At 36.7% G+C, this 16,993-nt stretch overlaps 1 protein-coding gene across 4 annotated transcripts in view; it reads right to left on the reverse strand.

Moving 5' to 3' along the window:
• SDCCAG8 (SHH signaling and ciliogenesis regulator SDCCAG8) overlaps nt 1-16,993 on the reverse strand; it is a 203,529-nt gene that overhangs the window by 83,555 nt on the left and 102,981 nt on the right. Inside the window, exon 14 of one of the 4 annotated variants that reach the window (XM_045537209.1) lies at nt 15,955-16,235. The exons of the other annotated variants lie outside the window; for them this stretch is intronic. Within the exon in view, the coding sequence (XP_045393165.1) occupies nt 16,094-16,235 (142 nt within the window). The 3' untranslated portion in view covers nt 15,955-16,093. Of the gene's footprint in view, nt 1-15,954; nt 16,236-16,993 lie in introns of those variants that run through there. 4 annotated transcript variants of the gene reach the window in all.

Here is a 16,993-nt window from a genome sequence, read left to right on the forward strand (position 1 = left end):
ATGGAATCATCAGGGGTCCATGCTAAATGTGAAATAAAGTCCCTTCTGGTACTTCTAATAACAACACCCCCTCTGGCTGTGGGCCAAGGTCTTGCCTTACACTCAATTCCAAACTAGTATATTGCAACACATGGCGAGTCAGACGAGGCTACTTTTTGCCTCTCCAGTCACACCGCACACTTTCTGGCCATGGATCCTTGCACATGTCTCTTCCTCTTCCTAGAATGCCTCCCTCCCCCCCAACCCCTCTGCAAGACGTACACTACTTCTGTAAGGCCTAGCTCAAAATTCTCCTCCTCTCCTTCCTCCCTCTCTCCTGCATTAACTATTCTTTCTTCAATGACCCCAACATATGTTGCATACATCCTACAAAGATAGCATTTATCACACTTTATTGTTTTACGTGCATGCCTCCTTTTGTGATCTTTGTCTCTTTATACCCTGGGCCCAGCACAGTACTTGGCACATAGGAAGTGGGCAGGGAATGTTTAATGATTGGATGTGCTTATATCCTTGCCCTAAGGAAAAGGAAGGCTGCAATCTTTAAGTATAGCTGGAGAATCTACTTAAGTCTTATATGAGGAGGCAAAAACTTTTCATACATGTTAGAAAACATGCCTGGAAAAGAATGACTCCAACGCTTTGCCAGCTGGAGACCAAGCTGCTGAAGGAGCCAGCTTGGAAAGAGCCCTGTGGAGTCTTGCACTGAGTAACCATCCCCAAGTCAGACCCCCAGCTAGAGCGGGAGATACAGGTACGGAGACCTGGGGCTCTAAGATCCCTAACAATTCAGTGACTATAAATGCATTGTCCAAAACCAATATCCACTTGGGGGTGAAAAGGTACACTACTAATAATTATAGCATGATAGGCCAGGTGCAGTGGCTCACACCTGTAACCTCAGCACTTTGGAAGGCCAAGGTGGGAGGATCACTTGAGTCCAGGAGTTCAAGCCCAGCTTGGGCAACATAGTAAAACCCCGTCTCTATAAAAAATAAGAAAACTTCGTCAGGCATGGTGGCACACACCTGTAGCCCCAGCTACTGGGGAGACTAAGGCAGAAGGATCTCTTGAGCCCAGGAGTTCAAAGCTGCAGTGAACTATGATCATGCCTCTGCACTCCAGTCTGAGCAACAGAGTGAGACTTTGTCTCTAAAAAACTATTTTTTAAAATAATAATTATACCAAGATAATAGTCATGACTGAGACTACCCATTGCAAACTGGGACTTACAGTTCCCCAACGTAAAGGGGTTGCCAATCTCACCATCAACTTTTAGAATGAGAAGCTATTTATTGATATTCTAAATTGACTACAGAAAAGAACTACTGTCTTAATTGTAGACATCCTTATAAAGTAAAACAATTTAAAAGAACTCTATCAACAAATGTTGAGTTACACATCAACTTATGTTTCTTGAGTCTTTCCCAAATTTCACTCTACTTGAGAAACTACACGTATTATTTTTCATTGCATAAAAACATGGTATATTCTTTCTTTCCTACCTCCTTCCCCCTTCTCCTTTCCTGTGTTGCCTTCTCCTCTTGCAGGTTCTTTCTGACTTGGTAGGCTTTTTCTCAAATCTCAGAATGTTGGAACTGAAAGGGAATCTCAAACGTCTTTCATCAAACCCTCTCGTTTTATGGCTGGGAAAAAAAAACCCACAAAAAAACCCTGGGGGGTCACAAAGAATTTGGAATCTGCTCATAGGTTACATAGTAAATGATTTAAATGCAGAGGTAGGATTAAAAATATTTTTATTTAGGGAAACTTATTTTGTAACACTCTAGAGGTAATGCAATAATGGATTGAAAGAATTCATAAAAACCACTTAGGTATCCAAGAAGGAACTAGGGAAAAATCCAAATCAATTCATTAAATATTTATCATAATTCTATCATGTGAAAGACACTCTCCTAGGCACTGGGTCAAATAAATAAGACATAGTCCTTGACCCTAATACGGAGTTCAAAATGGAAAAAAAGATGGTAGATGGTAAAATATTTCATAAGAAAGGTACAAAGGGAAAAAAATGACCAAAGCATAAAAAACAGAGGTCACTTCCAGCTGGGTGCGAGAGCCTCGTGAAGGATAGTCAAGCCAGTCTCCCCAGCTGGTTTCCTTTCAGTTCCCATTCAAAACATTGATGATCTCCTTTAACTAAACTTGCAGTTAGGCCTATTTTTATAAATTGGATTAAAGCAATGGTGGTGAAGAAGAATTTCTTAGTAGTTATTAAAATGGAGCTGTTGTAAGGAAGAGTTTTCCCTTCTCTCTCTCATTTATTAATTTATTGATGTCAGCATGGAGTCATGGATTCTTATTTTATTCATTGGGTTATAATACCTTATGATCATTATTTTTATGCTTAACTCATCTTGGTTTAGGCCAGTGGGGACTCCTTACTGTGGCTGCTGTGTGACATGTCTCCACTAGTCTTGGGCACTTCTTGCCTTTCTATCCCCACAAGATGTTGCAGGTTCATCTTGGACTGTCCTCCTACCAGTCTTAGAATCAGCATTTGTCTAGCGGCCCTTTTCATGCCTTTTAGTGGAGAAGGGTGTTTAGAAACCAAGATCTGTCACTACATGGTGCTCATTGCTACTGCCCAGTCATTGATTCCAGGTCACCTTAGTAGACAGAGTCAGGATATGAATATACATAAAACATAAATGAATAGAAATATAAATATTTGCCTATATGTGTCTATATGAATATATACATATAATTCATACTGATATTTCCAACTATAATCCAACAACATAGATAGAACCTTGTCTCCCTTCTTTCCATAACTATAAAGTTTCTTCCTCAATAGTGAGAAACTTGGTTCCTATTATCCTCAACATATTTACTCATTTTTCCAAACTTGGAGTACACAGAAAATAGTTTCAAAATTGCTAATCTACTATGGAAAGCAAATCTACTAGTAACTAGAATTAAATATTTGCTTACATTTTGTTCTGTTTTGCTTTGTTTTTTTAAACAAATGCATCCATGCCTGTTTTGGTTTATCTTGAGCAGTGGAGCATAGTAGTAAACTTGCAGAACTACAGAGTCAGAGTATGGCATCTACCTCCTTATTACCTTTGTGACTATGGACAAGTAATTTTATTCTTTTAATCCTGGGGTTCTTCATTCAAACAGGGCAAAAAAATCCAACTTTGAAGGATTAATCATTTTAGGAAGCCACTATTTATTAATGTTTACCACAAACTAAGCTCTTTACATATATTCTTTTATTTAATCCTCATATCAACCCTATAAAATAGATTCTCTTATTATCTTCACTTTACAAATGAGGAAATTGGGGCCTAGGGAGGTTACACAATTTGTCCAAGCTCTCCAGTTATTAAAGGGTATAGCCAGGAAATCCAGGGCTACCTGACACTAAAGCCCACAGTGAATCACTCTGCTTCAATCTCTTATTTTATAAAGGATAAGAGATAAATGGGAGAAGGTTGAAAGGATAACAAGAGTCTTATTTCAATTATCCATATGTGTACATGTCATTTAATACTTATATTATCCATCTTGACAATCAAATCCCAAGCTAGTTCTCCTTCTCCTTTCTCAGTTGTCCCATATGCTACTGAATCACTTCCTCCTATGACACCATCAATTAGTTGTATCCTCCTCAAAAAACACACACATATATATATATGTGTATATATATATATATATATATACATATATATATATATATATATATTGACCTTTGCAAAAACATTGAACACCACAAACACATCTCCTGTCTCAAGCTGGTTACAGACTCCTAGGAAAGATAAGACACGTACATCTATCTGGAATGGAAATCCATGGAGAATAGGAACCTTTCTTTTACTCACTAATTTATTCCTCAAACCTGGAATAGTACCTAGTATACAGTTGTGTGGTCAACAGATATTTGATGAAGGAATAAACAAATGATGTATGAATGAATGAATGAACTGTTAAGAGGTAGAAAGTACTAAATGTCCTCACAGGTGTAGGTATCGTCCTGTCTACTGACTAGAAGAAGAAAATGTGATACAATAATCCCTATTTTGGTCAAGAATTTTTTTTTTTTTTTTTTTGAGACAGAGTCTCGCTTTGTCACCTGGGCTAGAGTGAGTGCCGTGGCATCAGCCTAGCTCACAGCAACCTCAAACTCCTGGGCTTAAGTGATCCTACTGCCTCAGCCTCCCGAGTAGCTGGGACTACAGGCATGCGCCACCATGCCCAGCTAATTTTTTCTATATAGATTTTTAGCTGTCCAAATCATTTCTTTCTATTTTTGGTAGAGACGGGGTCTCTCTCTTTCTCAGGCTGGTCTCAAACTCCTGACCTCGAGCGATCCACCCGCCTCGGCCTCCCAGAGTGCTAGGATTACAGGCGTGAGCCACCGCGCCCGGTGTGGTCAAGAATTTAATTTAGTTTTATTATTATTATTGACAATAATAACAAAACCAAAACAATAATAAAGTAAGTAGACAGCATGATATCTTCCATGTTTAAGAAGAAACAAAAATCTTATGCTTGTTTATGGGGGCAATAGGGCTATGTTCTCATATTTGAGCAAATGTAGAAAATGTGGAAGAATAGGATTCTGCAACCCCTACTTCCTTGAGTATGCAAAAAACTTAAAGGCATCATACATATTTCCTAGAAAAATTTACTTCTATTTCCTTCACTGCAAAGTATGGTAGAACTTCCAGTGCAATATTGAGAGATAACTTATCAAATCAGAGCATGAGTCACTTCTGGGAAAGAAAGCAGAAAGAGAAAGGAGGGGACCTTCTTTCAAAGAAATATACACAAAGGAAATGAAATATTTAACAGGGACATCCCTGAAAATAATTTTCCCTCCAAAAATCTTCTTACAATATCTACAAAATAATTTGAAAACTTACCTTCAAGGCAAAAGAGGGTATGCTCAACTAGATATTGCCTGCTTCTATTACACCTGCACAACTTTTATTTACTTAAAACAAAACCACAGACTCTTAACTATGGCATCATCCTTTGCATGTCTGTGTTTTCTATTTTGCAAGGCACACTCAAAAGCATTGACCTCTCTGTTCTTCATAACAACTCTGTAAGGCAGGGAGATGGAGCAGATATTCCTGTTTAACTGATAAGGCATCTCAAGCCCAGGGAATTAAGAGATCTTTCTCAAAGCCACGCAGCTAATAAGTGGTAAAGATGGAACCAGAACCTTATCTTCTCATTCCAAGGAGTCCAGTGTTCTTTCTATTCCATGGTACCACCTCACGTGAGGGGTTTATATACTCAAACAATGTATTGCTCATACATTCAACAAATAGTTGAGCAACTACTTTGTACCAAGCACAAAAGTATGGGAATGCATCAGTACATAGACACGGACTTTGCCCTCAAAGAGTTTATGGTCTAGTAAACAAAATAAACAAGACTGACAAAAAAAGAACTAAAATAGTATGACAAACATTAAAATAGGGCTAAATTCCTGCTATCATACAGGTGGATAGGACAGGAGTTAGGGAGTGGCTAGGGACATTGAGGAAGGATTTCAGGAAGCTTAAAAAATTAGAAGCTTAACATGAGTAGTACTCAGCCATGCAAAGAATGAGAAGAAGGTTGTTACAAGTGAAGTGGACAGTGTGTGCGAAGATCTAGGGAGGAGAGATAACCAGGTGCCTTTGGAAAACTGCAAACAGTCTTGACACGACTGGAGGCTGGAGTGCTTGTGTTGTGGAGTAGCAGTGAGCAGTTGGTGGAGGGGAGATGACTGAAGAAAGATGAGACTAAAGATGTAGGCAAGAGCCAGAACATGGAGCTATTTTTAAGGCCCTCGTCCTGAGGGACTTAGGGAGCCAACGTAGGGTTTTAAGCAGGGGAGTGTTGTGATCACACTCGTGCTTTAGAAAGATCACTCTGGCTGCAGAGTGGGGAACAGATGGGGAAGGGACAACATTAGAAGCAGGGAAAGCACTTATTACTACAGCAATAGTAAGAGCAATTTCTGTAATGGTGTCTTCAGATACAGCAGATACCACAGGTAGGTACTGACATTGACTGAACAGGCCCATCAAATGCACATTTCACTAATTTTCAGCCTTAAAATGTTTTCAGTAGCTCAGGGGGGCCTGATGACATTAAGTGACTGTAGGGGGCAAAGTTCCTGAGAGATAGGAAAGCATTCCCTCACCTATTTTATAATATCATGTGCCAAATCCACCGGACTAAAGAATAAAGACAATTTTGCTATTATTAATAAATCAGATCATGATTTTGCCTCTTCATATTCTCAAAAATTCGTATTTTCCATTTCTGATTTATCTGTGTCAACTAATAACTTTGATTCATTCTCACTTTTCTTCGCTGAAAAGTATGGTTGTCTACATATTCTCAATGATTAATCCCTGTGATGAGTAACTTCAAATCAGGTATCAGTAGGGTTAATATATATGATAAGGGCATTTCTATAACCTTCAATGGGTATGCAACATTATCAAATTGTGGTACAACCGATTGAAGAGCTTCTATTCTATTACTAAAATGCTTTAGAAATTAATTTCTAGGATCTATTATAAAATGGGGAACATGTTGGTTCCTTGGTGGCTATAAAATTTATTTAGAAATATGCTATAGTAGCAAGAAGTTTTTAAAAAATTTAAAAAATAGGCTGGGCGCGGTGGCTCATGCCTGTAATCCTAGCACTCTGGGAGGCCGAGGCGGGTGGATCGCTCAAGGTCAGGAGTTCGAGACCAGCCTGAGCAAGAGCAAGACCCCGTCTCTACTAAAAACAGAAAGAAATTATCTGGCCAACTAAAATATATATATAGAAAAAATTAGCCGGGCATGGTGGCGCATGCCTGTAGTCCCAGCTACTCGGGAGGCCAAGGCAGGAGGATCGCTTGAGCCCAGGAGTTTGAGGTTGCTGTGAGCTAGTGTGATGCCATGGCACTCACTCTAGCCCGGGAAACAAAGAGAGACTCTGTCTCAAAAAAAAAAAAAAAAAAAAAAATTTAAAAAAAAATAAAGGAATTATAACTATTCAATATATCTTTGTAATATCTTATTTTTCAAGTATGATGGAGTAATGCTTCATTTATCTGGCATGTTGGGAGAAGAGGTGTTCCACATAAGAGAATTTTCCAGGTATTAGATCCATAGAATTCTGACCATTTGCAGTAGAAATACATCTATAATATCTTAATTATGGCACTGCATTCTTAGCAAACCATACCAAATACAACAAACTCTTCTTGATAATTATGGATCATAATTTCCAATAAGGTGGGCCTCTACTTACTGCTGCTATTCCCTCTGCTAGGAAGCTGCTAGGGATCATTGCTCATTGCTGTATCTTTAAGTGCCTGACACAGTGGCTGGAGACAGAAGGCACTCAATGACATTTATTGCAAGAAAGATCCCAGATGTCATTCTAAAGAACCAAAAAGCAAATTGATCTGCTTCTTATAATTTTTTATTGGTTATTTTGCTATGATGTGCTGTCATATTTTTTTGTTTGTTTTTAATGTTTTTCATTTTTCAACAGCTTAAAGTGATGCCTTAGGATAGTTTCATTGATCCTGCACAAAAAAAAAAGAAAAAAAAAATGCAAGGGCTTTGTGATAGTTATTTGCTTCTTAAAAGTGCTTTTAAATTTATATCTGTTTATAGCTGTGTTTCAAATGGCTGAACTAGCCAGAAGTCTGAGTAAGTGGGGAACTGCTGTAATAAAGACAGTAGAATTTTCATTATTGCTGAGATGGTGTGGCTTTGGTCAGACACCCAGTGTGCGTGTTCACAGAAATTAGGATTGTGGTCTATCAACTACTAACCTTGGCCTGGTAACAAAATCACAGTAGATCATTTTTATAATTACACATGAATATAAGTGAAATAGTTCATTTTTAAGGCTTTGCTGAGATCTCTGTAACTTCTCCATCTTTGCACACAGTTCTGGAGCTGAAATTTATAGAAGAGAAAACTGACCTGAGCCCAATTTTTCAGATTTCTACTCCAGTATCCTCACTCTTCTAAGATAAGAAAATCATTGCTCTTGCCACAGTAATTAGATCACATCCTTCATCGAAACATTTTGCTTTTTAATCATGTTATGATTGAACATTATTTCTATTTGACTTTGTAACACTTGCTTGTACCTATTCTTATCTCATCCTTGACTGTTTCCTCTGCTTCAGTAACACAAGTGGCATCTTCCTCTTCCTCTAGCCATTTCTCAGTCTTTGCCCTCGCCATTCCTGATAGTTACCTACCTGCCCTTTCCCTTCCTGAAGACCTGCTTTTCCCTTTATTCTAAATCTATCTTCAGACTCATTTCCATAAGGTAGCCTGTCCTGAGCCTACCCAAACCAGAGGAAGTCATTCTCTGAGCAAATAAATATATTTATAAATATAAATAAATCCTAAAGTAACTCCAAAAACAATGGTGCACTTTCAGCCTTTATCCCTTAGCACATAAGTTCCACTGCCAGCAGGGCAGGGCCATCCAGTTGTATCCCAGGAGGCTGAAGTTGAGAGCATAGGCTTTGGAGTACACTTGACTTGGCATCAAAGTCCCAATTCCTCCATCCCTAGCTGTATGCCCACGTGAGTCACAGACCCTACAAGCCAGATTTTCTTGAATGAAAAATAGAGTTACTAATAGTACCTCTCCTTATAGGATTCTGAGGATATTGTAGGTGAAGCATTCTTAGTATAGTACTGACACATAGTAAGTTCAAAAACATGAATTAGTACCATTATTATTAGGATCATTATTTCCTAGAAGATGACTAGTCAAAGTGAAACAATCAATATAATGAACTCAAAGACAAACAACCTTCAGAAAAGAATGAAATTTTGCCTCAATTTACTAATAAAGGTTATACAGTAGGAGGTGGTATCGCACAGCGGGTGTGAGCTTGGGCTTTGGACACGTGTGTGGCTGGACTTGAGCTCTGGCTCCACCATGTGCTAGCTGTGTAATGTCGTGGCGGAACTTCAGCTCAGTCTAAGCCTCAGTCTTCTCATTGATGAGATTGTCAGGATTATGGGAGAAGCTGCACATAAAGCAACCAGTAATGTCCAGCCCAGACCACATTTGAAAGGTGTCTAAATTCAATTAACAGATTGGCATCTAGTCATTTAATTGTGAAATTTATTTCCAGCAACTCAACATGTAAAGGCAGAAAGGAGATAGTAAGATGCAGAAGAACTTATTACAGTGTGACGCTGGCACGGCTAATGGTGCATCTGCTTTTCAAGAATGACTAGTACGGTTTCTTCTGTCCTCCTCGTCCTCCCCCTCAGAGTGGCAGCTCTACAGAAAAGGACTGACCCAAGTGAGTCCTGGTTACTGTCCCCAGAATTAAAGAAAAAGCTGACATGATCTTCTTGTTTTAATAAAATTATTCTCATTATTACAGAAATAGAATTCAAGGTTTACACTCATGAGAATCTAACTACATCTACACTGGTCATTGTGGGAAAGCTGGGAAACTGAGGAACGGAAGTCTAGGGCCATGACGTCAGGCATGGCGGTCACTGGCACACGTGGCTAGGGAGCATTTGAAACATGGATAGAGTGCATCAACATGTGCAGTGAGTGTAAAATACACACTGTGTGTGTGAAGACTTAGGGGGAAAAAGCCAAAATATCTCATTAATAATTTGTTATATTTATTACATGTTGAAATGATACCATTTTCCACATATAGGGTGAAACTATGTTATAAAAATTAATTTCACCTGTTTTCTTTTAATTTTTAAAATACATGTATGGTTTACCTTTTGTGGCTCCCATTACATTTCTATTGGATAGCACTGGTGTGAGCATCACTCCTTTATCTGCCTCCCTACAGCAAAGCATCATTTCTAATCCTGATTCCACAAACAAAAATAACCATATTGGCAAAAAAGTACTAAATAGAAATGTCTTATGAAGATAGCAAAGCTCATAATTTTCAGAAACTATTAAAATGATCTTTTAACCTTGATGAGTTTTTCATTTACGCCAGCCACTCATTATTATTTGAAAGGAAAAACAAAAGAGAAGAATTCTGATAGAATATTGAACAAGTAGTCACCGTGATACCTTCTTCCTGTTTTTTTTTTTTCTTTTTTTGGCAAATCAGATCTGGTTTGAAGCAACTCCCAAAACACAGATTCACATTTAAAATTAAATTACAAAGCATATGAAAAAGTAAATCCATATAGCCAAGCTGGCAAATTATTAAAAAAAATATTCCAGTTATGTACATGGATTGCAGACTCCTAATAAGTTAATGTACATTTAATTGAAAAATCTTCATCACTTGATAGTCTTTCTATAACATAATTTTAAAATGGGAAATAGATTCACTGAGATTTCCCCCATGGATTTCTTTCCTCAATCTCCAGCAATCATCCTCATATCATTCATTACTTGTTTCTACTAAGAAACTAACACTTTCAAAGTTAACCAAAAGGATCATGTAGTCATATTAGTCAGTCTATCAATCTGTCAGCCGGTTTAGTAAACTATCCCACTGCCTGGTGAGTTAATCTGTTGCCTTTGTAGTTTTCACTTATTCCAAAACATTTTCTGCACCTTGAGGAATACAAAGGAGCCAGTGAATGGTTTCAAACTTCTGTAACAATTGCTGGGGTTGATTTGTTGGAAAAAATATAATTCGAGCACCCTGAAAGAAGGAAGAGTAGGAAAGCTAAGGACTACACAGACTAAGTCTCCAGGAGAATCACAATTGCAGTCATCGTTATCATCACAAGATTGTTATTTATAGAAAATCTCACCGGTAGAAACGGCTTGAAATAATTACAAACTATAGGCACCTCCAAGTATATTTACAGAAAAATTAACACATTATGAGTGCTAAACTTCTCGACTCCTAGAGCTTACTGCCCATGAGTTGCTCCATTTCTTCGCAGCACAGGAGAGGAAACACATAGAAGGGTGGGTATTGGCAAACCAAGGGTTGAAGGAAAATGAAATCTATTGCAGAGTATGGGGCCCATACTTTCATCTGTGCCAATAATTCCTGGCGGAAGATTGTCTAAAAAGTTTATATACAGAAGCATCTATAATAACATCTTATTCTATGAAATCTTATTCAAAGCGCCATGCTTTAAATGATGTCTAATGTCAACTAACTGACTGGTGTCTAGTTATTTAATTGTCAGATTCATTTTCAGGAACCATTAACACATAAAGGCAAAGTGGGGACAGTAAGGTATGGAAGAACTTATTGTGATGGTGACCGTGTCCCGGCAACTGTTCAGCTACTCTTGAAGTAATACGCCTCCACCCCATACTCCTATTTCAGACGATGGACGAAATCTAAATTGAAAGTTTACCTACCTACCTACTCTCTTCGTGAACCCCATGTGTTATAGTGAAAACAGGTGAGGGAGGGAGGCAGTGTGATATTTCAGAGGCACATCACAACAAAAATAATCCCCATATGATAATTTTCAGTTGTCCTACCACAAACTGATTGAGGTCAGTTTTTCCCCAAGTGTATTCCTAAAAATCTGACTCCTGAGAGATGTGTGCAGGTTTAATAGAAATGTTTCCATAAGTCATGTCAATTTGGGAAACTGAAAACTAAATTCCTTTCTGTGAGATTCACAATATGCACTAACATATAAAAGGTTCTGAGAAGCCCTACTGTCGAGAACCCTGTTCAGCTTGAGTTGTTTAATACAACTTTCTCCAGGAAATTGGCCACAGAACCTATTTTTGACAGCATCCACCCTCAGAGGCCATATAGTATGATGGATAAAACTGTTTAGGCTTGAGTCCCACTCCACCACTTATTATAGTAGCGCTGTGACCTCGGTCAAGGTATTAACCTCTGCATATCTCAGTTTCCTTGTCTGTAAAATGGGGCTCATGGCAGAATCTACCTGGCAGGGTCACGTGGGGATTAAGTGAGTTAATGTGTGTAATGTGCCTATCACAGAGCAGGCAGTATATGCAAGGGGTTGTCTTTACTAACCACTTCCAGAAGAGTGTTCTAAGGAGTGCATTTGGTAATTGCTGTTTGTAAGCTAAAGCACATTTGCTTTCTTTTCTTTCAAGGACTATTAATAGTAACTGTGTGCCAAAATCCAAAAGGAAAAATATTTTTCCTTTCTGCAACAGGTTGTGAAATAACTTGTACTGAAGGATTTTACTGGAGTTACTCAGACAAGTCATATTATCAATGAGTACAAAGGAGTAGAATGTGGGCCACGGGAAAGATAGAGATTCTACTTTTTGTTGTTATTAAACAACTGTTGCTTTGGGCAAGTCACTTAGCTTCACATGTATTGTGATGAGTGTTGGACTAGATGAATAGTTTCATTAATTCATTCATGTAAGATGATCTTGAGTTAAAGAAAGTGGATAAATCTGTACGTTGTTTTCTGGATTTTATACACACTCAGACCTACACACACGTATGTACGTAATTACATAAGCCTTATCTGCTAGGTTGTAGAATACCTGTAAAGAAAGATCATGGCCCCTTCATTTTTAAAATTTACATAGTGTCTAGCACAGCTGGAACAGGACATGTGCTCGATAAGTGAATGAATATCTGCTTAAGAGCAATCAACTCATTATTCCTTCATTCAAGAGAATTCACAACCCCTATAATAAAAGACACTATACTGAGTACAACTAAGTTTACATATTTCTGGGAAGCTATTAGTTCTACCTGTAAAGAGCCTGCAATTTAATTTGTGGTGTGAATGTTAAATGATGACACTAATCGTTGCAGTTTCTTTATACTATCTTTCGACTAAAATCCCCTAGTTCAGGTGAGTTTTATGTTATTATTTTACACAGCAGCACCAGGCTAGTAGCATGATTATATAAATGCATTCAGTAACTATGATGGAAGAGATGGCAAAATCAGTACATTACATTACAACTAAAGCAAGTATGCTCTAATCGATTTTAAGTAAAATCTTAGATTAATTACAATAGTTATTGGATGAAAATTTCTTAACAAGTAGGAGAAAAGGCACATTTTAGAGGTGATTTTAAAATACAGGTTATGAATTTGCCTTTATTAGAAGAATTCATTTACTATTTTCCCTTCAAAATATAGTTGTATATAGCTTCACCCAAATAACAACAACAAAAATGACCAAAAGTCTTGATCTCCATAAACAACACAGGAGTCAATAAACGTATTCTGTAATTACTAATCAAATTTCAGTTCTTTATACTTACTGACAAAAACATGCCATGGATCATAGATATTCTCTCTAAGTTCAAAATGTGCCAAAACATCTAGCCTTACTCAAATGTAATCTATCTGATCCAGGTTGCTCTAATTCAGGGCACGTGAATACAATATTCATTTAATTTACTCTGTGTATTTAATCTTTGTGAAAAGTGTGCAGAAACTTTTATGGATGAATTATTAGATTTTTAAAACCTCAAGATAATTGTACATTTTCATCATTTTTCCTAGTGATTGCTTCCTAACAGCTCCTCCTCTTTTGGTGTCTCTTTGTTGATAACGGAATATAGGGCACTTTTCAAGGATAACTGTGGCAGACAAGGGCCCACATAAGGCCCATGTAGGATGTGACCAGACATTATTAGCAAGCATGTCTTTGGTTTGCAGAGGAGAAAGTTTAATTTTAATGGGTTTAAGAAAACGAGAAAGTCCTCTTTTCTTGTCCCACTCTATGTATGCTGTTCCGGTTGTAAATGGTACTTGAGTTTGCAGGTGTCTGCCCGAAGGCAGGTCACTGAAAGTCAGCGAAAATCAGGACAACCTCAGCAGCAGAAATTAACCTGCAGATCACGGCAGGCGAATGGATATTTTAAAGAGTAGTATTCCTACTGAAACAATCAAACTGGACTTCCCAAAATGAACAGAGACTCAAAACAACAAAAGCAAGCAACAGCATCTATTCTAACACTGCAAATTTCTCAGATATTACAGATGTCATCCAACAGTGCCATGTATTCGCTTTCCATATGTGAACAAAACTGAGGCATCGCAAGATAAATTTGAATGGAATGTTAACCTTCACTTTAAATTTTTTTCTTTTCCTCGCTGACGACACAATTTTAGTATTATCATAACGGAGCTTCTGGCTGGAAAAAAAAATTAAATTAATGGATGGATTTAAAAAAGCTTAGAAACTTAAAAAAAAAATAAACAACTTTCAAATATCTATACTTGATGGTGTCAAGAGCCAAGATGAATGTATTTCAATTGCAACTTCCAAACTAAACTCACAAATTACTACCATTATGCTAAGTGTTAGCTACCCCACTGTGCAGTTTTGCTTTGTGAATTTTTACCTTCCTCTATGAACACTTTTAGCCACTGATCACACAGCCTTTCAATGTTTTCTGCCTTTTCCTTTAAATAAACTGGCTCTGGCTCCTTCCATCTGGTTCCCCTTCCGTCAGCAACCCTGCACCTGTTCACACCTCCTCTCCTGTTGGATTCCACTGAACATTTCCTCCTCTGCCAGGGCTATTCTGGCACTCGCAACCTTTCTGTCATTCAATCCATCTGTCAGAAGTGAACTTTGTTTACCGCAAGCTTCTGCTTTCTTCTTCAAGAAGCAAAGCCCCTCAAGGTCATTGTCAAATGAACTGTCGGCATGGATTTAAATCCTCTGCTGCTAACCAGCAGAAGATGAAGTTCTGTTGTGTAATGTACTTGTGAAAATTACTTTTGGGTTCGGGAAGACAATCATTTGGAGTCAAAGTAGTAAGACATGGTGCTTTAATGATCATTTGTAAAACCAGACAGCTGATATGTATTTTCTTCATGTGTGTCTGCACTTCTCATTATATTGAGTATGAACTATATGTTGCAAGAAGCAAAATAAAAGTTTTAAAGTGAAATCAAAATATCACAAACAAGTTTACACTATGTAAAAATTGCTTCATACTATATAGCATTAACTTGAGGAATAAATATTTTCACTAATGAATTAGCCAAGGGAGAGAGTATTCCAATTAAGAAATTTTACACTGAAAGGCTTAAAATGTACAAATACGTACCATTTCAATTATAAGCTACATATTAACACACAGCTCTATTACTGCTTTGAAAAACTTAACCCATAATATACAAATCAATTCATGTATACTTTCAATTCCATCATTTAAAAAATAAAGTTCTGTTTAAATAATCTTCAAATATATGCTGTCAAACAAGCACAATCTATCTAGAGGAATATAAGCTGCATGAATAGACTAGTTCTGTGAAAAAAATAATCTCACAGAAATTAGGTGAAAATTATGCTCTCACTTGAATGTATTGTGTCATCTATAGCTATGTAGTATTTACACTCGCTTTAGAAGTCGGACAGGAAATCACTTAATGTTGAGTTATTTACCAGTATTTTAGATAATCATATTCTTTAGGAAAAGGGCAAACCAATGACTCAATTCAAATTTCTTAGAAAAAGAAAGACCATTTCTTTAGGAGAAAATACATGACCAAAAAAAAAAAATACCCACTGTTACAAATGTAAACCTAAATGGCATTTTATTCATACGACTGCTTTAATATTTTGAAGGATTATCCCAAGATTTAATCTCATTGCATATGCTTACATTAACTAAAATCAATCAAGTCTGTAAAATGTTGGAAATCTTTTTTAGAAAAAATATAAATTAAAACTGTTTTCATTGACATAAAATTGAAAGCAGGTTTTATTAATACAGGCAGTCCAGAAAACATGGAATTTAAATTTTAAATCTTAAAGTTCTGATTGATTAATCAGATTTATATTTGTAAAATACAAATAATATAAATATTTATAATTTATAAAAAGACTTTATCAAAGCAATTTTTGACATGTTAAAGAAAATTATTATGAGGCTAAATATAAAAATGAAAACAAAAAAGACAGCTTAAAATCTAAGTGCAGAGTCATTCTTTTTAGCTATAATTTCAATTTTTATTCCTAACCTTCAAAATACTCAGTATCACATAAATCATTCCTATGTAATATATAATGTAATTTAATATATGGGTTTTGAGCTCAAAATATGAATTCTAAGAAGCATTTTCTTTTTCATCTCCCTAAAATATAATTTCTAAATAATTTCTCTTCATGTGGAGAAAATTTCAAAAATATTATCTACGTTTACCTAGCAAGTTTGTTCATACTTTTCTGGATACTTTTTCCCTTTAGTGTAATCTGTGCTTGATAGTAGTTTGGTCACCGGATCCCTGCTTCTGAATAGCACTGAAAGAGTACTGGTAATTTGATCACTTCCATGGTCTGATTTGCTATATAAAAGAAAAAGGCATTAGCAAGACGCTAGGTTAATAGAGGCTGCTTAAATCACCGTGAAGGAACTCTTCATTCTTACAAAACGGCATTTCGAAAACACACTAGTAGCCTTCTTTTGCAAAATTTGTATGGTAAGAACCTAGACAAATGAAAAAACAGTTTTAACATCACTTACAGTCACACACAGATGCATAAATGCACACACACGCTTTTCCCTTCCACAAATAGAAAAAGGAAATGATATTATGATTAGTTTTACAAATTGGCTAATTTAGGAAATCAGAGAATACTGTTAATATTTACCTGCTTAATGCGTAATATGCTTATTTTATCTTTTAGATAGAAAAACAAGGAAAAAGTTTAGATGGTTTGATACCAACACCTGAAACACAAATTTTACAGAACAACAAAAAAAAAGAGGAACTGAAGCAATGTTGCCAGGTTACACTGCAGAAGAGTAAAGCCGTTTGTTTCTAAGGGCACTGCTAGGTGAAGATGAAGAGCTGGTGTCGTTCACATTCTTTAATATCAGTTTTCTTAAAACAGCATACGGACGTAGGATGGAAGGTAAAATATTTAAACTCCTTAATAAAGAACTGACCTTAATTTATCTACATTCTGAATGAGACTAACAGTCTTTCTGCTTTTCTAAGAACTGCAAATGATGAAAATACTATTATTTTTCTCTGGTTTATTGATTTTTTTTTCCTGCCTATATATTTATGAAGTCGTTTAACAACAGAGGATATTCATT

The sequence above is a fragment of the Lemur catta genome, chromosome 25 (genome assembly GCF_020740605.2).
Source record: "Lemur catta isolate mLemCat1 chromosome 25, mLemCat1.pri, whole genome shotgun sequence".
In the NCBI taxonomy this organism is placed as follows: domain Eukaryota; kingdom Metazoa; phylum Chordata; class Mammalia; order Primates; family Lemuridae; genus Lemur; species Lemur catta.